The sequence below is a fragment of the Cryptomeria japonica genome, unplaced genomic scaffold (genome assembly GCF_030272615.1).
Source record: "Cryptomeria japonica unplaced genomic scaffold, Sugi_1.0 HiC_scaffold_12, whole genome shotgun sequence".
Lineage (NCBI taxonomy): Eukaryota > Viridiplantae > Streptophyta > Pinopsida > Cupressales > Cupressaceae > Cryptomeria > Cryptomeria japonica.
Window position 1 is genome coordinate 2,053,318 of NW_026728834.1, and position 27,965 is coordinate 2,081,282.

General features: G+C 33.2%; 1 protein-coding gene across 1 annotated transcript; it reads right to left on the reverse strand.

Moving 5' to 3' along the window:
* Nucleotides 1-704: 704 nt before the first annotated feature.
* On the reverse strand, nucleotides 705-25,999 carry LOC131860461 (BURP domain-containing protein 5-like). Its single transcript, XM_059214863.1, has 2 exons — nucleotides 25,790-25,999; nucleotides 705-1,667 (listed from the first exon to the last, which is right to left on the reverse strand). The coding sequence occupies exons 1-2, from the start codon at nucleotides 25,997-25,999 to the stop codon at nucleotides 705-707; spliced, it is 1,173 nt and encodes a 390-aa protein (XP_059070846.1).
* Between the last annotated feature and the right edge of the window lie 1,966 nt (nucleotides 26,000-27,965).

Genomic DNA, 27,965 nt, shown 5'->3' on the forward strand with positions numbered 1-27,965 from the left:
AAAATATTATTAACAAGAATGCTGAAATTCTATAGGCTATTGGGTTGGGCGCCATACCCTTTTTTTGTCTTTTATTTAGTTGGAGCTAGTTGTTGGTTATCTTTTGGCTCTTTAGGGTTGGTTGTCTCTTAGTGTCAAGAGTTTCAAGTCCTTTCAAAACCCATTTTACTCTAATCAAAAACATAAAAAATGGATAAGCTATATGAAAAATAATAGATAAAATGGAGTGATTGTTTTATATCTTAAAAATATATTTCAAAATAATTATTAAGTAATTAAAATAAAATCATATTATTAAAATAACATCACATTATAAAATCTTTTGGAAACTCATTTTCCTTCCTTGGTTTGAATGAATGTGTGTATTTATTTTATCTTTTAGATATTGATTCATATATGAGGTGTATTAAAAAGAAAGGAATGATTTTACATAGAAACGTTGAATTAACATCTTACTTGCTGCAACTATAGATGCTAACAGACATTAATAATAACGTTTTATTGTCTATAAATGCAATATGTGTACATGTGAGACAGTGCTAATTGACAGAAAGCTACTGCTTCTCACTACAAACGATAGTGCTAAATGACAGAAAGAGAGCTATTGCTCCACTCAACAAACTTGAAAAGCATGTTCTGCTGCTCCTTAGGCTGCAAATTCTTTATTTATATATAGCGAGCGCACTTGAGCAGTGGCCTGGATCTCAGTCAGCGGTGAGCCACAAAACGTCCCCTTGGCGAGCGAGATGACAGATAGAAGCGGCACCAGGCTTCACGTTCAACACCTGGAATACCATGTTGTCAGGATTCCAGGAACTGGTTTTCGTGTGACAGATGGCTGCCGCCTCCACCGTGCTGCCATCTTCGCCCTTCACCCAAACTCTTGCGGTCCTCGTACCTTGCAGATCGTGGCAGAGATACACCGCATATGGATATTGTGAACTGTGGCAGTAATACACTGCCTTGTCTTCTTTGCTCTCGTATTTCACTCCCGTAATGGTATACTCCTGCCTTACAGATTTTGACGTCTTTGAAAAATTCGTCGCCAGCACAGTCAAGCGATTGCTTCCCAGCTTCGACGTGGTGAAATCAATCATGGCCTCCAACGATGTTGGGCAGAATTTGGTTTCGCCCTTCATAGCAGGACTTTCACAATCTTGTAAAGTCTCCTTCATAGCCAGGGCCGTGATGGAATCTGGCGCTATGTTGAGCTCCTTCAACGCTACGGAAAGCTTGTCGGAGGAGAAAGGGATTTCGTCTGCAACGGCGCGTGGAAGAAAATACTTCTGATGAGAATTGGGAATGCTTTCGTGCAGAAAGGTGAGAGGCACTTTGGTTCCGCCTACCAAATCTTTCTCCAGCAGAAGCATGCACAGCGATATGTCCCTTGGCATTTGCGTAATTGCAGCGTAATTGATGCCCGCGACGCACCTCCCAACTCCTTTTGCCTGTTTTTGCGTCCCAACTTTTCTCGGAGGCATCCCCACGTTCACCTTCACTCCTCCCTTGCCCACGTTCACCTCCACTTTCTCATCGTTGGCTGAGATGAGTTCCTTCAGAGCTTCTGGCATGGGTGTTGTGGGCAGCTTCTCGTGCCAGTACGCCATACTCGGAGTCCAAGAGACCCTTTCACCCTGCAAATGCGCCGCTCGGATAGCTGCTACTGACTGTCAATTCCAAACAACAAAAAACTCATAAGCAAGCTAGCAAAGAAAAATTGTTTAGATTCGAGTCAAATTAATTACAAACTATATGAACTTTCTTGAGAAAGCATACAATAAGAAGAATGAAACTAGTTAGAATTCCCATCTTGTGAAAGACACCAAGTTCAATGATTCAGACATACCAAGTGAGAGAGGACTTTGTCCATATAAATACTGAGCTTAAGACGAGGGAAGCCGCCATTGTGGATGCAGGCATACCATACATGCATATGCATGCCCATATCTCAAATCATTTCATCCTATTTGTATTGTGGGACATTTTGATATTATCTAGTTTTACTAAGATATTTCTATGCACTCTTACTTTTATTTGAGCTTTATTTATTAAAAAAAAAATATTTATAGTTTTAGCAGCACGACTCTTTTGAAAAGATATATATATTTTTATAACTTTAAGATAGAAAATATTTTATTTTTTCCATAATGTTATTTTGAATAGTTATTAGTTGTATATTTTTTCAAATTATAAATAGACATGAGGTGGCATATGTGGAAGATATCAGATCAGATCGTATGCTACATTGGTTTACAGTGTCGACCAACTTTAGGCAACTTTAAAAATATCAACGTCCATATCAGCTGATGAAGCGGGAGCCACCTTATTGATAATCACGGGCTAGAATTCAGTAACATTATTTTCTCTCACTTGCAAAATTGAAAAGCAACGCTATCAAAGTAAAGTTATCAGATTAATCACAAATTACGTGAATTCTTTTTTCTGTTTTTTCGGTGATCTGAATTATTTTGTCAATTCAAAGGACAATACCCAAAGCAGAATTTGTGGTATTGTAAACACATAACAAATCATATAAAATTTCATTTCATTGAAAATATATAAGAACCATACAATTTTTGGCAAATTCTGTGAAAGAGAGTTGTGTGCCCTTGAATCCATCCCATTTGGGCAAACTCTATAAAAGAGAGTTGTATGCCTAGAATCTATCCAATTTGGGCAAACTCTGTAAAAGAGAGTTGTATGCCCGAGCCTGTACAATTTAGGCAATCTTGTGAAGGAGCGTATGCCTATAACTCTGTAACTCTATAACTCTCCAACTCCTTGCAATTGGATTCGAATTGGGCTTATTTATAAGCTTTCAAAGAAGCTGAACAACCACCACATTTTTGTCCTCATCAGAAGTTGAAAAGATTTAAGGAAGCAGACCATTTTGTTTGCGAAAAGTTTCCTAAGAAGACTGCATAAATACAGGTATGATTTGTCAGCAATTCTTAGTTGCAGAACGCTACCATTGTTTCTCTGTTTTTGTTAGTAAAAATTTTCATTATTTGTTTTTTAATTAAAACCCCTATTTTTTTTATTGCTCAACTTCATTGTTATTACTAATGTGGGTATTTTCCAAAATCGCTGATTATTGCCTGAGACTTTCATTCATTTATTTGTTCACTGACAGGGGTTTTAGAGAACAGTATCCAGACTTTTTTGCAGGAGCTTTGTTTACTGTGACTTAATTTGAAGAATTTTCATTTAGCTTCATTTTCATTTTCAAGACTTTTGGCTCTATGGCCAATGCATAGGCTAAGGCTACTGATATCCTTCTGCACAGACACTTTGTCCTCAATGTCGTTCTTGTGTTGAGAAAAATTCTCCTTACAAAATCATAGATTTCTCGCTTGAAACGAAGCAGAAGAGCGGAAATGTTTTTTTTTTTATATTCCGTTGTCCACAAAATTCGCCACAACAATGGCAGGAATTTGAGGTGTTTCTATAATGCATATGAATTTTTTTATCCAGCAAATCAATATCAGATTGGACATTTTTGTTGTCCACTTGCATTAGGGATCTTTATGAATTTTGAAAGCCGCGATTAAGAGGAATTTTTTTAGTCTGCACACCACTACAGGCTGGTCTCGTTACCCATTAACTACTCTTTGATCCCAACAAACAATTTCGAGGGGCAAACCATCCTCCCACCAAGTCAGCCATTCGCCTATCAAATATTTGTAGGGAAAATTCTATAATCCTATTCAATTTGACCCTTCCATTGGTGTGCACTTATAGGTTAAAGCTCGGGACTCTTTTTTGCAAATGTAGATAGAAATCTGCATAATACCAATTCCATTCTTATTTCCCTGCAACTGGTAGGGGTTTCACCTTCAAGGTTGTTTGTGCAGTTGCAACAAATAACTCAAGACAAAATTTGTGTGTATATTACAACCATTGCATTTCATGGCAGTTACAAAACCTGGGCATGCTCCATTTTTTCCGTTTGCATAATAGTATTACAGTATCAGCATGGCCTGTAGCCTTCTTACATTGCCTACTGGTGCACTAGGCCTATCCTATGCATTCCGTGTTTATTTTTCAAATTCATTTTGTACTGACATTTTGCATTTCTAATTGAATTTGAGGTCTTGTATCGAATATTGAATGAAGTATTCTTTAAATGAAACCCGTGTGAATTTGATAGTGATAATAGCTATCCTTGTTGAACGGAATCATAGGATTATAAATTTATAAATTTAAGCAGAATACAAGGACACTAGGGCTCATTGAGATTGAAGTTGTGTAATTATTTTGCAAGTGGGTATGATAAAAAAATCACAATGGAGTAAAGTGGATTCCTGAACCTTCCTCTTTTTCCTTTTTCCTTTTTCCAGTTGGCTAAAACTTGAGTGAGCATACATCTAGCTTTACCATTCATGGAGTTTGATAGGGATATTCAGTATTTTAATAGTTTTATTATGCAACGCTTTTTGAATGGATTCGGGGGCATATAAATTTTAGCAGAATATAGGGAAACTGGGGTTCACTTTCCTTGAAGTTGTGTTTTTTTTTTTTCTTTATTATTAGACAAGTGGGTTAGGTAAGAAACACCCAATAGAGAAAAATGGATTCCCAAACTCAGCTTTTCTTCTTTGTAAAGGATAATATTGTGATATGAATTGACAATATAAATGTGTTTTTGTCTGGCAGGGTATCCTTTGCACAACACAGTCTTACAAATTTCACATGCTTACTGCTCAAGGTAAGTAACTATTTCTTAAAGTTGTTTCTTTTGATTTGTTCTTCAAACATATATGACCAAAATATTAGGCTTTGTTTTTTTTTCATCTAGCCTAGGTAATAATTCACTGAGATGGAGTTTATTCATTTGTAAATCCTAGAGTTCTTGTATTCTGTAAGAGAGAGAGATTGTTGAACAAGTGTAGTGTAATTCTTTTAATTTTAATAAAGAAATAGATACAGTTTTTAAAGTGATATCTGAATAATAGTAAATTTCTCTATGTCTTTTGAAATTACCTTAAGGTCATATCTTTGCTTCTACCAGTGTTGATAAGTTAGAGAGATGTAGCTTTCCATGCTAATTTGATAGGTGATGTGACACTTCTGAGGTATCAATAACAGTACACAATAGTTTTCTCCCTCAAAGATAGTTCAATATTAATGTGAAGCTCTTCAACATTTAAAGTTGTTTGAAAACAATAACAATACACAATGGTTTGCTCTCTCAAAGATAGTTTAATATTAATGTGAAACTCTTCAACATTTAAAGATGCTTGAAGACAACTTAGGCTTCAGATAGCTCATCTTGTAGTGTACTCTAGTTCATTTCATGTCATGTTGCTTTCTTTGCCAAGTTAATTGGTTTAGATAAGAAACATTTTCTTATTTATCTTTTACCTTTTGCTAGGATTTTCACCAATTGAATGATTTCATTCAATCAAGAGCATTAGCATAATTTCAATGTTCTTTTCCAAATAAAAGATAAGATATTACATAGTTGTTAGACCATGTATCCCAAATTAGATTATTTTTGTTTTGTAAATAACTAGTTAATTGTCTTTCACAACAAACTTTTGATATTATGCTTAGTTTTTGTAAATCCAAATCTTTTGCACTATTCAGTTGCATTCAGAACCCGCATGGTATTACACACTACACTTTCCAAACTGCCACTTTATACTAGTTTTGAAAACTAGTTCTTAGAACACCACAACCAGTTATCAGTTTTGTACCAAATATCAGTTGTAAATTGTTTTTAAAATCATATTATATATGTATTTTTTTAAAGAAAGATTCCTGCAAGCAGTAAAGTGAGAAAAGTTGTTACCTTTTCATATGTAGTATTATTTATTTTTATACATTTTTTACATGCTCAAAGTAACTTTATACTAGAAAATTGTTCTTAACCTTTGACGGTTCTCATGACAACTTATATTTGGATATGATTTCTTTTGTTGTCCACTAATACATGTCTGTAGCTTTCTGTGACACATCACTGCAACTAAAGTCAATAGCATTTTGTGCTATGCTTATTTATTTATTTATGCCTCAAAGACTATAAAGATAAATTTCAGTCCATGTTCACCTACACGCTATTTCAAGAGAATTAAAAATCTTTTCTTCTCATATTCATACGGTTTTTCTTATTTTGATGCCTTCAGTTTAACCCATCAATCTTAATCCACCTAAGCACAAAAAATACAGAGTTGAATAATCAAGATGTTAAGCTCTAAATCATGAGACAGTTTGAGCAATCTCAATTCGACTATGATTTTACAGCATAGTACTGATATTTCTTCATTTCCCATATTTCATTTTCTCCTAGTGCCCACAATCTCTACCTTTCCCTCACCAGATTTAGCATAAGGCAGGGACTCTAGCTGTATATCACAGCTCTTGTTTTTATTGATCTTTTGAATTTAATCTGGATAATGTTTAAAAACAATTATAGTACAACAGCAAAATTATGTGAGATATTATTTTTGATGGGGTTTGTGGTTGCAATGTGTATAGAGACGTTAGCAAGGAATTCATATGATTTTTTTTATTTTCTCTTTCCAATTAGAAGTATTAGTTCATATAACTTTTTCTTGTTTTCTCCTCTTTCCACATTACTTGTGTAGAGGGGTTAGCAAGGAATCCAATAAAATTCTTATTGTAAAAATTGTATGGTGAGGGTTGTGCTCTTTACTGAGACCCTATAGTAGTCAATCATTGGTCCAAAATTAGTGGGAAATAACTACTTCATTACCCTAATTTGAATCCAAACAATTTAAATACCATTATTCAATGTGTCAACTACTTTGTTAAATTAATAAAATTCAATAAGTAATTAAAAGACTAAAACTGAAAAAAAGAAAGAAAAGAAAAAAGAAAAAAGATAACAATAAAAAAATATAGACCATACATTGCAAGTTGTTAATTGAAGTTCACCCCTTGAGTGCTATGTCTCTATTTTTGCTTCAAATGTGCAACCGATCTATTAAAATTCCCTTGTTTAAACATAGGTATACTCTTGACAAAATCTATAAATACACTTTCCCATAAATGAGAAGGTATTGGAAGTGGCATGGGTAAACCTATTATTTTGTTACCGAGTTCACTTGTAGCACAAATGACACACCCATTTACATATTTTTACATAGTTTCATTCATTTGAGGAAAATAACAATAATGTTGCAACTAAGCTACTGCTTTACGTGCACCAAAATGACCAGAAATAAGAGAAGTATGTGCTTCTCTAGTTACATGTACTCTTTCATCCCTTGGACCACACAATTTACCAAGATCATATAGCAGTTTGTCATGAATGTGTAATCTAGAATTCTTATACTTGTGTACCATGGATTGGTGTTTCATATACATCCTTGAAATTTCCATCTCTAGCATACTATTCGATATAACTTTCATGAGCTAAAGAACTATGCTATAGGATAATACATGGATTAATATAAGGACTTTTTGTCGATGTTATAAATCATCAATTTGGATCAATTAAGGGAATCCTCCTAGATCAATCATCTCTTTGGTGTTACTCATAATTACCTCCTAGTTTCGTATTAGTTAAGTCACATATGTAGACTTCCAGCAGGGTTTTTTAGTGTCTTTATTGATACTTTTTTATTCCCTTTGTAATAACCATCCATCTCTGGAATATTTCAGCCATTTATTTATTTTTCTGCCAAGACCAGTTATCAATTTCTTCATTTAGTCATTCCAAGCTATTTTTGGACACCAAATTTCCTAAACTCTAGATTTTTAATTTATCCTAGTGTATTTATGTCATTTTCCATTTAAAAAGCTCCATATAGGTATTCAAGGCACAAAAAAATCCCTCTGTTTTTTGTTGCAACTCAATGTAGATAATGCAATGTGTTTAGGTAGATTTAAGGTTAGGGTTGTTGGAAATTGACACTATTGGTTAGGTTTCACTATGTTGTCATTGATGGAAACATTATTTTGGGTTCCGACTTCATATGGTGTACCGGCAAGCACTTTATAGACTCTACACCGGCACTAGCACCGACACCGACAGGATAAAAGATTTCTTTGGTCACCAGCAATGCAGATCGACATGGTATGGTAAAGGTCATCGATATTAGAGGCCGACACATCTTGGATCCGGCATCAGCAACTTGTTTTAATGCTTATTCATTTATGTTATATGGCCAACATGTTAATATGATATTGTATATATCCTTGTAAGCCGACATAAGGCATAAATTTGTATAGGGTATATAGGGGAGATTGATTAGATCATTTTGAATAAGGATAGATATGTGGAAGTGATACATGGATATAATGTAATGTGAAATATATCATAGAGACTGTGTATGCGAGGAACTCATTGTAAGGGTTATTCTGGTACTGAGGTTTAGGGTTTTAACTGGAATAGACTGATCTTAAAACATAATTGTATTCTTGCATAGGAGATGCTATATTAAGCAGTTCATATTTCTCTAGATTGTTGTCTGGATTGTTATGTAGTCAGTGAGGCTCCTATTGTGATGAGCAGTGTGGTCTAGGTTGTAAGCCTTCTTGCAAGTGCAGGCCCATCATATATTTTAATATCTCTTCATATGGCCAATGAACTGATATTGTGGGTCACAAGCCCCACCATGGTTTTTCCTCTTTGAGGTTTCCCATGTATAATAATGTGTGTTATGTTTCTCATTTATGTATTTCTCTTAATGGTTGCATTGCTTTTTTCAATTTTGTTTATATCGATATACCAATTGGTGAATGAATGTTTTGTTAAGGCTAAAATCTTATATTCTGGTATAACACTAATTCACCCAACCCTCTCAATGTTATTGGTTTCCAACAATTGGTATCAGAGCCTTGTGCGTCAAAGGAAGTTTGACAACTTGATAAAGATCCTGAAACCAGAACCATTGGATATGGATTTGGAGAAGTAGCTTAAGATGGCACTTGAAGATTATGATGCTGAAAGATTGAAGAACTTAAAGCAACAAGATGAGTTTAATTATGCTAAAGAATTTATTCTTGTCCTACAAGAGAGACTATCATCTGTTCAAGCTAGGAGAAAGGAACTTTTGCAAAATCAAGATGATGAAAATGCACTTAAGGAACAATGTCAGAAATTGAGTCAGGAGAACATGGTTATGAAGAATTAAATGCAAGCTATGACTATAAGGATGTCTAAGGAGACTGAGGATAGAAAGAAAAATGAAGAAGATCTTGTTGTATCCCTAAAGAACAAATTTGAAGAGTGTGGTAGGTTGACTCATCAAAATGAGATGTTGAGGTCTGATTTGGTACAATCCCATAGCAATGAGCAAGAAATTGAAAGACAAATGTCAATACTAAGAGATTATTTAACTACTACAACTGAGTAGAAAGAAAAATTCAAGATCAGCTCAGCATAGCTTGATGAGTTATCGAAGAGATAGAGGCGGATTGGAGATTCCACTGGACTTGGATTTGAGCAAGGATAGAATTACGGTACTACTAATGAAGATCAAAACCATAAGGCACTGATAAGGAAGTTCAATACTTATAAATTCACTGGTAGATTTTTTGTTTGCAATAGATTTGGTCACATGGCTAGGCAATGTAGAAACAGAGCAAATTAGAACCCTGATTCTGCTCCCTATAAATGTTCTAAATGAAATAAAATTGGTCATAAGATAAAAGATTCCAGAATGAATGTAAAATTCTATGCTTGTGGAAAATTTGGACATATGGCTAATAAGTGCAGTTCAAATTTCACCGGTTTTAGCAAGGTAATTCAAAAGAACAAGGTTACATGCTATGCATGCAATGAAATTGGACATATTGCTAAGTTTTATAGAAGCAAAAATCCATCGGTTAGAAATGTAGGATCAAATGATAAAGGAAAAGAGAAGGTTAGTGAAATCCGGCAAGATCACACTCAAAGATGGGTTAGAAAGATAGAAGAGCAATCATCAGATGGGATTGTCTCAGTTACCTATTTGATAGAAGAAGCTATTGCTGCACCGACAGTGAGCTCATCCAGTAACTAAGGCAAATGCTTTAGGGGTATGCAAATTTCATGGAAGATGTTCTAGATATTGGAGAGGATTATCCAACATTGATATGTTTAGAGTGAGATCTGGTATCTTTCACCAGTAGTCATTTATGTTAATGGAAGATTAGGGTTTTCTCGATGTATAAAATGCCGATTACACTTTATTATCAACCACCTAGCATTCAAAGCAATTTTAGAGCAATTCAGAGCAACTTAGTGCAATCAGAAGCTATTCAGAGGTGATTAGATTTATTCTTGAGCGATCACATCGACATCTGGAAGGATTTGTTGGAGGTTTTCACTGAGAGTGAACAAAAGGTATTTTTCTTGAATCATGGAATTGGGATCATCTTCTGCTCTTGTTTTCATTGCAAATCCAACTATAGGAGAATTTAAGGACCTCCTCAGGCCAATTTTCAAATTCTTTCCACATGTGGCTAACAAGGAAGATTCAGTTGGAGCATTTTCTCACGTCATGGAAGGAGTGCTATATGTGGAAGATGTTAGGGCCTACATTCATTGTCATATAGAAGACTTAGGAACTTCTAAGATCAAGGGGATGTATATGAATGAACTCATGGGAGAATTTGGTAAAATCAAACTAGCATATAAACACATCAAAGATCTAGGGTTCACAGATATTCTGGATATGCCAGAGTTCGAGGATAAGATTGTCAGATATGTAATAATTAGAGTACATGGGGAATTTATATGGCTGGACAGACCCTAGAAAATTACTAAGGAAGCCATCCGAGCAATTACGAGTTTGCCATCAATAGGGAAACATCCGGATAAGAAAGTATCAAATCAATTCGTAAGGAAGATCATCGGTGCCACATCAAGCAAGAGATCGATGAAGGTGAGCACCATCACCGACATTGACATCAAATTTGGCAATATGGTTGTAGACTACAAGGTAACTCAGTCTAATCGACTGAATTCAGTTTCCAGTTCATGCATTTTGGCTGCTTATAAGCTGATGAGAGAAAATATCAAGTTAGATCTTTGTGACTGGATGCTTGAGGAGTTATTGATCAATTTAGGGAAGATTAAAGGTGAGAAGAAGGGCACGTTCTAGTATGGAAATTTGTTAGTCTACTTAAAGTTATACTTTTTGAATGATACTCCCATTTCTGGAAGGAAGTAATGGGTTTTTGACATCTTGATAGGAAGAAAAATAAAGCAATCAATTGTTGCATTGGGAAGTCTTAGAGTTGATAAGGTATGGGGTTACTTCAAGGCTTTTTAGAAATCTATGAGGTCTAGAATAGGAATACCTAAGAAAATAGTAGAGAAATAATCTACCGACATTTGTTTCATCATGAAGAAGGATGTGACTCTCATGGAGGCAATCAAGCCCTGAAAGATTTGGATAGAGGAAACGGGCTATGAGGTAGATGCATTAATCATTGATGCCTATGCAAAAATTTTGATTGATGCTGCAAATTCTTTATTTATATATAGCGAGCGCACTAGAGCAGTGGCCTGGATCTCAGTCAGCTGTGATACCAAGTGAGAGAGGACTTTGTCCATATAAATACTGAGCTTAAGACGAGGGAAGCCGCCATTGTGGATGCAGGCATACCATACATGCATATGCATGCCCATATCTCAAATCATTTCATCCTATTTGTATTGTGGGACATTTTGATATTATCTAGTTTTACTAAGATATTTCTATGCACTCTTACTTTTATTTGAGCTTTATTTATTAAAAAAAATATATTTATAGTTTTAGCAGCACGACTCTTTTGAAAAGATATATATAATTTTATAACTTTAAGATGGAAAAAATAATTTATAACTTTAAGATAGAAAATATTTAATTTTTTCCATAATGTTATTTTGAATAGTTATTAGTTGTATATTTTTTGAAATTATAAATAGACATGAGGTGGCATATCTGGAAGATATCAGATCAGATCGTATGCTACATTGGTTTATAGTGTCGACCAACTTTAGGCAACTTTAAAAATATCAACGTCCATATCAGCTGATGAAGCGGGAGCCACCTTATTGATAATCACGGGCTAGAATTCAGTAACATTATTGTCTCACACTTGCAAAACTGAAAAGCAACGCTATCAAAGTAAAGTTATCAGATTAATCATAAATTACGTGAATTCTTTTTTCTGTTTTTTCCGTGATTTGAATTATTTTGTCAATTCAAAGGACAATACCCAAAGCAGAATTTGTGGTATTGTAAACACAACAAATCATATAAAATTTCATTTCATTGAAAATATATAAGAATCATACAATTTTTGGCAAACTCTGTGAAAGAGAGTTGTGTGCCCTTGAATCCATCCCATTTGGGCAAACTCTATAAAAGAGAGTTGTATGCCTAGAATCTATCCAATTTGGGCAAACTCTGTAAAAGAGAGTTGTATGCCCGAGCCTCTACAATTTAAGCAATCTTGTGAAGGAGCGTATGCCTATAACTCTGTAACTCTATAACTCTCCAACTCCTTGCAATTGGATTCGAATTAGGCTTATTTAGAAGCTTTCAAAGAAGCTGAACAACCACCACATTTTTGTCCTCATCGGAAGTCGAAAAGACAATCCAATATTGAAAGGTTATTACATTTATATGAAGACAAAAATTAATTAAAAATTAAAATATTTAATACTCGGACTTATTTCTAATCCCCATGACCATCTTGTGAAAGACAGTCAGTCCCACCGACAACATGTTGTAGTGATTTAGAGATACAGAAGTAAACGTGAGAGTCATAAAAGGACGATATAATGTCAGGGCGTACGTGTCCATAGTCATTGGGAATATAGATTTCTTATGTGATATTTAAATAATCATCAAACAGTTTTATAGTAAATGGCTGGTTGTGGCAACACTCTATTTAAATAATCATAGTTTTATAGTAATTTTCATATTATTTTATCTTATTTTTATTGATCGTTTGAATTTAATCTGGATAATGTTTAAAAACAATTATAGTACAGTAGCAAAATTATGTGATATATTCTTTTTGATGGGGTTTGTGGTTGCAATGTGTATAGAGAGGTTAGCAAGGAATTCATATGATTTTTTTTCTTTTCTTCTCTTTCCAATTAGAAGTATTAGTCCATATAACCTTTTCTTATTTTTCCCTCACTTCTCATTAGATGAGTTCATACAACTTTTTCTTGTTTTCTCCTCTTTCCACATAACTTGTGTAGAGGGGTTAGCAAGGAATCCAATAAACTTCTTATTGTAAAAAATGTATGGTGAGGGTTGTGCTCTTTACAGAGACCCTATAGTAGTCAATCATTGATCTCAAATTAGTGGGAAATAACTACTTCTTACCCTAATTTGAATCCAAACAATTTAAATACCATTATTCAATGTGTCAACTACTTTGTTAAATTAATAAAATTCAGTAAGTAATTAAAAGACTAAAGCTGAAAAAAAAAAAAAAGAAAAAGAAAAAAGAGAACAATAAAAAAATATAGACCATACATTGCAAGTTGTTAATGAAGTTCACCCCTTGAGTGCTACGTCTCTATTTTTGCTTCAAATGTGCAACCGATCTATTAAAATTCCCTTATTTAAACATAGGTATACTCTTGACAAGATCTATAAATACGCTTTCCCATAAATGAGAAGGTACTAGAAGTGGCATGGGCAAACCTATTATTTTTTTACCAAAATTACCAGAAATAAGAGAAGTATGTGCTTCTCTAGTTACATGTACTCTTTCATCCCTTGGACCACACAATTTACCAAGATGATATAGTAGTTTGTCATGAACATGTAATCTAGAATTCTTATACTTGTGTACCATGGATTAGTGTTTCATATACATCCTTGAAATTTCCATCTCTAGCATACTATTCGATATAACTTTCATGAGCTAAAGACCTATGCTATAGGATAATGCATGCATTAATATAAGCAATTTTTGTCAATTTGGATCAATTATGGGAATCCTCCTAGATCAATCATCTCTTTGGTGTTACTCATAATTACCTCCTAGTTTTGTATTAGTTTAGTCACTTATGTAGACTTCCACCTGGGTTTTTTAGTCTCTTTATTCATATTTTTTTTATTCCCTTTGTAATAACCATCCATCTCTGGAATATTTCAGCCATTTCTTTAGTTTTCTCCCAAGACTAGTTATCAATTTCTTCATTTAGTCATTCCAAGTTATTTTTGGACACCAAATTTTCTAAACTCTAGATTTTACATTTATCCTGGTGTATTTATGTCATTTTCCATTTAAAAGCTCCATATGGGTATTCAATTCACAAAAAAATCCTTTAATTTTTTGTTGCAACTCAATGTAGATAATGCAATGTGTTCAGGTAGATTTAAGGTTAGGGTCAAGGTTACATTATAGTTAGTGTCCACATTGAATTAAGTTAGGGTAATGGTTATATTAGGGTTACAAATTAATTAAGAGAAATATTCAATTTTAGATTAAATTAGGTTTAGGGTTGGGTTTTAATTGGGGTTATAGCTATAATTAGGGTTAACATTAGAATTGCGGTTAATGTTAGAATAAAGATTATATATCAAGTTATAATTATGGTTATGGTCAATATTAGAACTAGGGTTAGGGATAGGGCAAGGTCAAGTTTGAGATTAGGTTGAGTTTTTAATTAAGATTAAGGTATGAGTTCTTAAGTTCAATAAGAGTTAGGATTGAGGTTAGGTTAGGTTAGGATTCTTTTAGGCTTAGGGTTAGGGTTCAAGTTCAATGAGGGTTAGGGTTAGAGTTCAAGTTCAATGAGAGTAATATATATAGCAAGCGTAGTTGAATAGTTATATGGATCTCAAGTGGCTCTGAGCCACAAAACATTGCCTTGTAGAGACTAATGGAAGATATAAGTGACATATAATTGTTTATTAAAATATTTCTATGGATGTAGGCATAACACATGCATGTTAATATTTCAAATTACATTATTTTATTTTTGTCTTTATCTTATTTTTATTGTGGGATATTTTGATATTTTTGGTCAATATCTACTATCACATTATTTTCTTTCTATCTTCATTTTATTTTAATCATGGGAATTTGATATTTTTAAAACACACATACTAATGTACTTTATAAAGATATTTCTATGGATGCATGCATAGCATACATGCATGTGAATGTCAATATCTCAAATTACATTATTTTCTATCTCTCCATCATATTTTTACTGTGTAACATTTTGATATTTTTTAGATATGTAGTAATGTATATTAGTAAGATATATTTGTGTTCTATTAATTTTATTTAAGATTTATTTAATTATTAATTTTTAAAAAAGATATGTGTAGTTTAGTAGCTTGATTCTTTTAAAAAGATGTGTAATTTTATATGTTTAAAATATAATTTTCTTCCATAAGATTATTTTGTATAGTTTTCTGTTATTTTATATATTTTTAAAATATATCATTTATTTATTTTTTAAATAAAATTATTTAATATTAATACATGCATTTTAAAAAAAATGTTTTATATTGAATGCAAAATTCGATAAACTTTCTTTGTAATTCCCATAATTCATATGGCTAAAATGAAAAAGAAAAGACTAGTTGTATTATTTTTTCTTACAGAACAAACAGGTTTTGAAGGGACTCAAAACGCTTTAACAAAGATCTACAACAAGTAGCTGGATAAAGATATACCCATTTTAAAATAGAAACCCAAAGTCAACAAAAAGTGAAAACCTAGCAAAAAGACAGCAAAGAGGAAGAAACTAATACAAAATTTTTAGGGCCTTCGCAACCTTTGTTTCCAGTTGAGTCATGTTTAGAGCAATTTTCTTGAGTTCCTAAATTTTTTGGTTTGCAAATTTCTTCTTCAAGTTGGCTTTGGTTCTTTTGGATGGCCCAACCATTTCCTCCTATTTTTTATCTATGGAATCCACATCCAAGGTAGCTGCTTCTTGATGGATAGTTTCTAGTTTCCCTACCATGGTATTTACACTTTCAACAAAACTCTTCACCACCTTGTGTCTACATGTAACCAGAGAGATAAGGTTCCCATTGACTTTCTAAAATTTATTCTCCATCTGACTCAGTCTGCCTTCATATTCTTTCTTGAGTTTATCTTTGAGAAAAGATATTTTTCTATCATAATCTCTCTTTATATCACTTACAGTGCTCATCGTTTTCTGCACATAGTCCACAATTGATTTTCTCTAGTCCACCATCCACTATTTTACACCTTGATTTTCTTGTTTCCTATTGACTGCCCGAAGTTTGATATTGATGCCCTTGATCTCATGGAAAGCCCATTTAAACATCCTAAAATTATCCACAATTGAATCATGGGTAATGGCCAAGACATCATCTGGGTTCTTTCTATCCAAGATAAGAAAAGACAAATTTGTATTTAGATCATTTGAGAAGGGGGTCTATCACTCCTAATGGGTGCAAAAATGGACTTATTCGGGATAGAATTGTAGGAGGGAAGTGATTCAGAATTAAAAGTGGACACAAGGGATGCTTTGACTCTCTTAAATTTGTGACCAATCTTCAAGGAAGAGTTTGGCTCAGAGGAAGACTAGTTGTATTGTTTACTCATTATAATATCATATTTACAATCAATATGGATCGACCAACTTGATATAGAACTACAATATAATACTAGAGACACACATTATTACTTTAATGAATTCAATCAAATGAGATGAGAAGGACGACTAATTTAATAAATTATTTACTAAATGACCCTGAAACACTGTTTTTGGAAATAACTACAACTGATTCTTAATATAACTAATATTTTTGAAAAGCTATCTATTTGTAATTCAAATTCTACATTTAGGATATGAAACTAAATTAATGAGGAAATCTTATTGAGTCTTCTAATCAAATATTAAAATCAATGAAATTAGATGCATGGATATTTATTTATAAATTATATACTAGATAATATACAAATTAAATGAAATATCTTATATAAATTATATTAGAAGCTCAGTCTAAAATAATAGCATTATTTTTTAATATGTTGGTGTGAATGGAGTGTTATCTAATCAACTCATCACCTAGGTTCTATTGACACTAATTGTGTAAGTTTACTTAGGATACCCACAAGATACTTATCACTTAAAGTCTCAAGTCATAATCTGATTACGACACATGTCATAATATTAGATAATATTATGTTTCATTTTGGTCTATATAACACATTGGCTCTTAATGTAACTGAAACACTATTTTTTGAAATAACTACAACTGATTCTCAATATACCTAATATTTTTGAAAAGGTATCTATTTGTAGTTCAAATTCTACATTTAAGATATGAAATTAAATTAATGAGGGAATCTTATTGAGTCTTCTAATCAAATATTAAAATCAATGAATTTAGATGTATGAATATTTATTTATAAATTATATACTAGATAATATACAAATTAAATGAAATATCTTATATAAATTATATTAGGAGTTAAGTCTAAAATAATAGTAATAGTTTTAAATATGTTGGTGTGAATGGAGTGTTATGTAATCAACTCATCGCCTAGGTTCTATTGACAGTAATTGTGTAAGTTTACTTAGGATACACATAAGATACTTATCACTTAAAGTCTGAAGTCACAATCTGATTACGACACATGTCATAATACTAGATAATCTTATGTTTCATTTTGGTCTATATAACTCATTGGCTCTTAATGAAATTTTATTTCATTATAATTCATTATCATTGTATACTTGCGTCTTGTGATAGATACTCTTATTCTCTCACATTTGATCTCTTGTATATTTTCATTGGAGCTCTTAAATCATGGATGGTTACATATTTAGCAAAATCTTGCATGGTATAAAGCATTCCATAAAAACTCATTCATGATACTAAATCTTGTGGGATTACTTCTTGATAGTATAAGATCTCCACTTTTTATCACGCGATGTCTTGAAAAATTAAGAAAACTTGATAATAATACTAGATCCTATGGGGATCTTTGTGAATTTGTACTATAGGTTCACTTTAGATAATGTTAATGTAAATCTACTATCATCATTGAGTTCAAAGGTCTAATGTCCCAAAATATTAGATTAAAATGTTACAAAATGTAATGCTCCAAAATATAAGATTAAAATGTATGACTTTTTTTCGATAAAACTCGAATAATTTAAATAATTTAAATAATTCTTGTAGGGTATAATATTTATTTAAAGAATAAAACACTCCCAAATTAAACATTGATTTACATCAATCTAGTCATAATTTCAAATAATTGAATTAAGATAGATAATAGCAAATAATAAAAAATATAAAAAAAATTAACAGAATGAAATCAAGAAATTGACACCCTCAAATTCTATTAATATTCATATTTATGGACTTAATTCAGCTATCATATATATATGGCATGATATTATTGCGACAAGTATCACTCTAGTGTCCAAACCATCCAAGTATTAAACTTATTTGGTACCCATTTGATAATTTTTTTATTTTCTTTTGTTTTCCTTACCTCTTCATTTCTTAATTTCTCGGGGTGAGCTTGGCCAATAAAGAAAACTATAATATGGATAAATTCAATCCAAAGTTTATTTCTTTTATTTTACATACTATGAAACAATGAAAGTTAAATGAAGCTATATTTTAAGAAATTTTCAAGTACTCTCATAGATATATGATAAGATTTTCAAATCTTTTCTATAATTTCTTTCTCAATTTATATTGTGCTTATCATACCAAACTTAAGGATTTGTTCTATAAGTTCATGGCGGTCTATTAGAGTGGTTTTGTTAGAGAAATTTTTGGTTGACAATATAGATAGATTAGTGTTAAACTCTTGGAGCATGTGTTAACCCCTAAGGAATTTTTGGCATTAGTGTCAAATGGTTGATATTTCCTTGACATTTGAAGCATTGACATTTTATGCTTGCCGTTGAAAACTTGTGCATATATGGTTGTGACTAAGTCACTAGGTGATGGCTAAGTGGTTAAGCCACCTAAGTGACTACCTGAAACATGTTATAATGTTTATTCACCGCACTGAGAAGGACATACCAGACATATTGGTTTGTTTTATTATTTCCCACTGAAATACTTGGTGAGTAGGACATGACATATCATCGGCATTTTGTAGAGGCATATTATATGGTTTCAAAGCTTAGCTTTGTAAAATCTTTATTTTTGTTTTGAAAGCCTTTAAGATCGAAGTAGGGCACACACATGGAATTCAAGTTTTTGTTCTCAACCAAGGAAGTTGCAATAAGTGTGCATGACAGTTTTTCATGGGCAATGCATGATAGTTTGACTAGGAAAAACATGGAAATGATAGGAAGTTTGAAGACGTCTTTAGGTGTTTTCATTCCAAAACCCATATTTTGTGTTTGTTAATCTCTTTCCAGCATTTAGTAATGTTATTGTTTGAATTCAAACTGTTTGAGCAAAATTGTTATTTTCTGTTGCTTGAGTTATGAAAGTGATTAAGGGGAGTTTGATTTGTGTAGACACTTAAATTAATTATTTGCATTAATTAATTTAATTCTCTCTCACATGATTAATTTATTTAATTTTGTTAAACCTTATTATTTCTCAGTATTGAATAAATTTAATTTAATTAATATTGTCACTATAGTCCAATAATTAATTTATCAAATAAATTAATTATTTCCCTATTCTTCTAAAGTCCCTCCAATAATTATTTCCTCTAAACCCACTCAGTTAATTAATTTTAATTAATTAATCTAGTCATGTGATTCCTACAAATCACTTTTTCCTAATCCCACTTAGCCTAATTAATTCTTCTAGAATCTTTCATAATCCCACATATTATTATTCTTCTATTTTAAATTCCCTGCTCATGTCACATCAACATTGAGCCTCTCAAAGAAATTCAAATTTATTTGAATCCCTCTATGCATCCTCATTTTTAAATTTCAAATTCTTTTCCCCCCTTATTATTATTCTTCAATTTTAAATTCCCCACTCATTTCACATCAACATTGAGCCTCTCAAAGAAATTCAAATTTATTTGAATCCCCCTATGCATCCTCATTTTGCAATTTCAAATTTCTTTCCCCCCTTTTCCCCAAGGAATTTTATATTCTTTTTTATTCCTTCAAGGTATCCTTGATTGATGCCAACTACTTCAAACCAATCCTAGCCCTTCATCATCTTTTGATCTCCACCCTCCATTTAAAATTTGAAAATCTATAAATGGAGGCCACTTCTCTCATTTTAACCATCTCTTTATATTCTATCCTTATACTGTCAATTTTTATCTTTCAATCATAAATATAGCAATCTTCATTAGGAAGACATTGTATTGCTTTACTGTTAAAATGAAATGATTCTATGAAGGACTCATCACAAGCTTTTAAACATAAAGAATCATTTTCATTAACTTCATGTATAAGATTGAAAGCTTCATACTCTGGTTGCATGTAAATCTGAAAATTTTCATCCTTTGTATTTTTTGGAACAAGATAACTTTCCATACTATTAAAACTAAAAGTTTCTATTTCTAGGTAATAGAAAGACCTCAAAAAACCTTTTTCATTCAATCTCGTAGGTTCTCTAATGTTGTCTTGATTATTCTCACTTACCATTGTTTGACTTGCATGAGACTGAACCGTTTCTTGCTGAACTTCTTGCTCATTCATGACAAGGTAGTTGTAGGAGAGAGATGAAACTGAGATGAATGGAGCCTCATCATCATAAAATTTTAATTCTTCTTTCAATTGGGATACCTTTTATTATATTCTTGCAACAACCTTGTCTTTTCTTTTAGCTCTTTGAGCTTGTGAAATCTAACAAAAAGACTTCTCCATAAAAGAGAAGATACATGATCGTCTGTTATACTTAGTTTGGTTTTTACAACATGAGAAATTATTTCTTTGTAGTGATCCCAAAAGTCATGCAACACTTTATCATCCATCTCAAGAATTTACAAGCTGGTGGGACTTGGTCTTTTCCCCAATCTTGCAGCCTTTTGATTTTGCATGATGATTTAATAGAGTCGCCAATCCTACACACAGAGATAAATCTAAAAATCTAGGGAAACCAAATGCACTAATCTTTGATTCTGAGTCCCCAACAGAGTTGCCAAAAATCTATTGGTAAATAGATTTGTCCCTTTCCTGAAATTTATTTGTTTTCTTTGAACAAAATTATAACTCTTGTATGCCCCTTTATGAAAGGAAACAAATTACCAACAATTGGATGAATTAATTAAAATCCAACCTCTGCATTAGAGGGAAGCTCTTCGTATGATTTGCAATGAATTTAATACAAAATTAAATGTTGACACTTTTTACCAGAAAGCATGGAAAGGCTTTAGCATTCATCCATCAACACAAAACAATGCCTTCAAACTGAAACAAATATAATATTCTGAAGATTAAATAGGAGCTCACTAACTCTAATTCAAACACACGTTCACTTTATAAATTTAGAGCATAGAAAATGCACAGCAGTATTGATGTCTAATCAATACTCTCTCATGCCTCACAGGACAAGGGGGATCAACATAACTCAATACACAATAAATCTGCTAACAATTAATAGTAACCATGAATTCAAAAAAAAACATAGAAATAATTGATCATAAAATGATATCATGCCCATAGTAGATTTCTCAAGAAATATTGCTAATCTTTAAACACACAAATTCAAAGACTGCACACCATAACATTTTATTGATAATCATCGATTCCAGTTTAAAGCAATTCATAGAAAAACAAAATGGATATTGTCTGTTGCTCGAAAAATCATAGTTTTTCTAGCCCCTTTCTTTTCTTTTTCCCCCATATATATAGTCTCTCTTGTTTTTAAGAGACTTTCAGTTATCAATAACTAATTCCTAGAAATATTATTAATTAATCTTTTCTTTAATCTTTTATCCACTTCCAAATAACTTTTTTTAAAAAAAATCTTCAAATCTTTTATCTCAGAATTTTTATAGACCCATACTTAGAGATAAATAACTTTTTAACGTGATAATATTTGTCCGATCGCGCCAGTGAGAATTTAGAAAACTAGGTTTTCTAAAACATATTAAAAATACAGCGCGATCCAGCAGTTGAGTTGACAGTTATGCCCCCCGCACTGAGATTGATTTTTTCTCTCTCAGAAAATTCATGGTTATAGATTACATTGAAAATTATAAACATTAGACATGCCAATGTTATTGGATTATTGAACTCGCTGAAATCACTCTGAACCTGCATCTGATGAATTTGAACTCTGAATTTGAACCTCCAAAATTGAACCTTGAACCTTGAACCTGCACGCTTGAACCTGCGCACTTGAACCTTTGAACCTTGAAGAAAAGAAGGTTCAAAGTTCAAGTTCAAAGACCAAAAATTACAATGAACCCAAAATTTGAACTTTGAACCTTTTTTACTTGTGCGCTTGAACCTATGGGCTTGAACCAAAAAGGTTCAAAGTTCAAGTTCAATGAACAAAAATTATGAAACCCGCTTCAGTTGAATTTGAACTTTGAACTTGAACCCGAACTTTGAACTTTTTGAAAAGGTTCAAGGTTCAAGTTCAATGGCAATTGTTCTTTTGGGTTTCCATAGGAAAACCTCCATAACTTTTTACTGAGTGCTCTGTTTCTTATGAAATTTTAACTATAGAATAAATGGGCCTAGTACAGCATAACCTAGAAATAATTTTTTCATAGGACATATAAGACTTGAGATTTAATTGTTTGCGTATATGGGTAACCAAAAAATAAAACAATTAAAATCTCCCAGCCAACATGGAGTTTGGCCATAAAAACTTCAGCATTAAAACATTAACAATAACTAATTTTTAGTTGATTATGAGGCTCTAGGAACAAGCAAAAATATAGGGTAAAAAATGAAAAAAGGCATAACCTTTGCATATTAACTCGGATTTTTTATTTTCTAAAAGTGTTGGAAAGATGATTCAGAGATCTAATCTATGGTTTAAACCATTTTTTCAAGATTTGTCTTCAAAAATTAGTTGAACACGTCCAAATTTGACCTTTCCTTTGAGAATTTTTGAGAATTTTTTTTTTTGAAATTTATCAAAAAGTCATAAGGAGTTCACTTTTGAAAGTATGGTTTTTTTTAGATAATCAGTTTGGTGTGTTTTAATCACATTTTCAAAATGGGATTAAAATGAACTCTACACATTTGGATTTCGAATTAAAAAGAGCAAGTGTAGTTTAAACCCAAGACCCACTTATGTATGCTCTCCTCTCGCATCCTAGTGTCGAAGTTGAGTACACTTGAAATAAGTGATCTTGTTTTCATTTTTTATTTTGTATCATTTCATTGTGTTTTTTCATATTAAGTCAAAAAATCCAAAAAGAAATCATAAAACCTAAAAAAGACATAAAATTGAAAAAAAAAAAAAATTCAAAAAATCAAAAAATCATAAAAATCAAAACATTTCAAAAGCCAAAAAAAAAGTGCATTACCTGAGACTACTAAACTATCTTCTACAGGACATCGGCCCAAGATTCCACTCGTCAAAGATTTCATTGATCCAACTTTGAGGCTACTAACATGTTTGTTTTGTAGGTTGCCTAAGAAAATTTGACCAAATGTTGTATTTTCTTAATCATTTTTCTAGGCACTTACTTTCAATTAGGGGTAAAAGATCAAGTGCTTGATTGTGTTTGGGGAAAGTGTAGAGGTAGGAGAGTATACTCTTGTCTATATAGAAAATCAGAAATATAGACCCCAGAATCTTTTTAAGTTTGTTGTGTGCATACCTTCCTAATTTGTTTGACACATTCACATAGGCATTGGTGAGAGTTGAATGACCCAAGTGAGTATGACTAAAACCCAAGCATTCCAATTCACTATAATAAATAAGCCTCTTGGGATGAAAATTCTAGAGGATAGAGCTATTTTAGAGTTCACTCTCATATCGTGCATTCTGTACGGCCTTTTGGCCTCGATCATGCTTACATGACTACATTTTTCTCAGTACTTTGTAAGGCTATAGGCCTTAATCACACTTGGGTGACTACAAGGAGTAGTCTTCAAACAAAAAATCCTTACTAATAGCCTCAGGATTAGAAGCCACCCAGTTCACCTTTAAAAGGTGGATAATCTTTTTGCAAGGGGGATAGTAACTCCCCCAAGAGACTTGCCATTTTGTGCTCCCATTAGTGTTTGGAGTTGGCTAATACAATATTGAGAATCCATTGCGTGAGACTTAGTGGTCATATTCTGATTAGCTATTGGGTGTGTACCTGAGTCAACAAGAAAAGGTTTTCCTCCTCAGCCAACTTCCTAGGGTAACATGATGTTCTTGATGTATTTGTTTGAATCAATGGCTAATGTGTTTGCTATGTCTTCTTGCCAAGAGTATAATTAGTCTATCCAAGTCAACATCCTAATCATCATAATCTGAGTCATTTCTTAGTCCCTAATCATTTCCATGTCCTATTCAATTCATACCCAAATCATACCCTAGTCATATAAAAACATTGAACCAACCTTCATCAAGTCCAAGTCATAACAAAATCCAAGTCTTCCAACTACGTCAAAACTCCGCTCACTTTATATTTAATAAGATGAAGTTGTAAAAACATCCTAAGAAGTCAATCCACCACCCAATCAAGAAAAAGAAGCTCACACAAGCACAACTCATTAGACACCGAAATTTTTGGTATACAAATCGCAAACTCTTTCTTAAACATAGGACCTTTCTACACCAATATCATGATTACATACATGGTCATAGAAATGAGTTTGATGCTAGTCATGAACTAAGAGTATGAGATTTACACTAAGGATCTAGCTTATCTTTCAACACCAACAATCACCAGAATCAGGGTGTTTGCATACCCTCATAAAACTTACCATTCAAACCAATCACTTATTGAGTCATGTTTATACCAAGAATAGTCTAGTTATCAAGTTTATTCTAATCATCACTATCACTTCTCTTTGATCTTTCATCATCAACATTTTCTAAGGACTTAGCACATCAACCAATCTTCAATCAATCATCTTTAATCAATCAATCCTCAATCAAATCAATTCTCAATCATTCGTCAAATTAACCTCACACTAAGGTTTTATGCCTTGTGAAGTTTTATTTAGACCTCATCCTTAATCAATCAATCATCCAGTCTTTATGCTTGGGAAAGAATTCTCCCCAAGTATCTTTGCCACCTCCTTTGGGTCGATCAAGACTCTTATCTTATGTCTTTATTTTTCTTGGGATCATTAGTCAATCCTTAGTAGAAGAAAGGCTTCGATCATTATCCTAAGGGCCAAATATTACCCAACTTGGTTGTTACCTTGCTTGTGGTTTCATCAACATCCCCCACCTAAAATCCTCATCCAAGGACTAAGGTGAAATCCTAATCAAACTTGTGTCCTAATCTAAGGACCCCATTAATCAATCAATCCAATTTCATCAAATCCAAACCAAATCCAAAATCCAAGATGTTTTCTAAGTCCTTTCATCAAATATTTTTCTTCCAATCAATATTTCTAAGGTTATTCTTGTATGGTCACAACTCAATCCTGAAAGAAAAAGATGGCCAAACAACAATATGACATGCTGAACATTAATGCCCTATATCAAGACTCTACATAAGGATCTGCCCAAAATGCGTAGCCTGACATCCAAGATCAATAAGAAGAAGGGGGCCCTGACATGGTTGACCAAGATGAACTCTCCCCAAAAGTACAAACATTTTGAAAGTACAATCAAGAAATGATGGAGAAATACATCCGATAGAATCCTAGTGGTCTTATAAAGACTCTTATTGAAAATAGAACTCGACTTCCCCCCAATCTTGTTAAATCCATTCTTGATCAACAAACACAAGGAGGTCTTGCTCCTACCCACATCGTCACACCTATCCTTCAACCCCAATCAATTGCACCCCCATCTACCATTCAAACCCAATCAATAGCACTCGTGGCATCCGTGCTCATAGTCTCCATCCCACCTTCTTCCTTCTTGGCTTCCATGTCAATATCCAATCCGATAACATAAATTCTCCAACATGCTTCTATGCCGTCTTCTTCTACCCAACCATATTTCTCCATTTCACAATCCTCCATTTCTCTCAACAATGTCGCTAATTTTATCCAGGCCTCACTTCCCCCCATCACAACAATTAATGGGTCAAAACTGATTATCACTTAAGTCCTCGTGACATCAGTCATCACATCTCATGTCCGCTATTCTTTATCATATCAATATATTAGTGGTGGTAGAACATCTTCCATAACCCATCCAATACTAGATGCGAGCACAATCCATCATGTTCAAAATCCACAACAAGATATCATCAAGGAAATCTAGGACATGACAAACATCATCAAAAAATGAAGGAAGGGAATAACAAGAGGAAACCTTACTCATTTCAGGAATTTTGTCCCTATCTTTATGACCCATCCATATCAGTTGCACCATACCCATCAGGGTTTAAAATGCCTAAATTCACAAAGTACGAGGGCAAAGGGGACCCTCGAAACCATGTCAGTGAGTTTAATATCTTATGCCAAGAAGTCTCTTATAGTGACTTGTATCTTCTTAGGCTCTTTCCTAAGAGTCTCACGGGAGACGCTCTTTCATGGTTCTCATCCTTGCCTTGAGGTTCTATCACCTCCTTCCCAAACTTAGCAAAAACGTTTGTGGTCCACTATGCTTATAACATTGTTAACAATGTTTCTATGATGGACCTTTGTAACATGAAATCGAGGCCTAGAGAAACTTTTGCTAACTTCTTGCAAAGGTGGTGACACCTTATTAGGAAATTCTAGTGGGATATGCCAAAACAACATCAAATTGAGTTATTTCAGAAAAAATCTAGTACCTGAACTATCTAGACCGTTGACATCTCAATGTATAATTTTTTTCCAGAAGTTGACTGACAAGGGTTTAGCCCTTGAACATGTCTTGTTAGAGGAAGGTACCCTAAAACATTATCAAAAATAAAGTCAAAATTTCTCCTCATATCACAATAACAAACCAAAATTTTGGTCCAAAAACAAGAACATAGTCAATGATGGTGTGAGTGAAGCAAAATGGGTCCAGACTGTGGCCTCTCCTCCAAAACCCACTACCATCAATCACCAATTCAACAATCAAAACAATCAAAATCAATCCCAAAAATCTTTTAATAATGTCTCAATTCAAGGACGACCACCCCAATCTAACAATAGGATTCCGAGAGACTTTACTCCTCTTGCTGAGCCCCTTGAGGTTGTGTTCCAAAATCTTGTCCAAGCAGGTGCAGTAGTCTTCTTGATGACTCACCTATTTGATCCTAATAAACTCAAACCTAGGTGGTACAATTAGAATGAGTATTGTGAATATCATCGTATTAATGGGCATGATACACGAAAGTGTATGAAGCTAAAAATATTCATACAAGATCTTATTGATAAGGGTGATATTGAGGTAGCAACAATAAAACCTATTAACAACAATGACAAACTAAAGATGTACCAAGAATTGTTCCCAAAACATGAAAAAGGCAAGGGATCATCATCTAATGTGGCAAACTATGATTATACCAACCATGTAACAATTTGTGACTCTTTAGTAGGTCGCATTGAGCCTGCAGATACCCATGTCAATGTCATAACTATCCAAGGAGCTAAACCTCCCCCACCCCAAAATAGACCTAGAATTACTATCCAAGGTGGTTCTCCCCCACCCCAACTACCAAGTCGACCTAATCCCACTAAGATAGTCATTCAAGGTGTGACACCATCCCCTTCTCAGAATGACTGCAATGTAACTACTCGTCACATGAGAGTAATTGTTCAAGGAGTCAATCCCCCACCAAAACCTCCCCCATGTCTTCAACTTGTACATGTGACCTCCTTGACCATCTTGGGAAGACCTCTGCATAGATCTCCATCCTAGAGATTCTTAAGACTTCCCCTATCCACAAGGAGATTTTGGAGCAAGCCCTCCCTAAGTCATGTGTCCCTGACAACATCAATGCTACCCAGTTCCAAGATCTCATTAGAAACCTTGCTACCCAACAACACCTTGTGTTCACCTCTAATGATGCTCCTATAGATGAAGACCATAAAAAACCACTTCATATTGAAGCCCTTA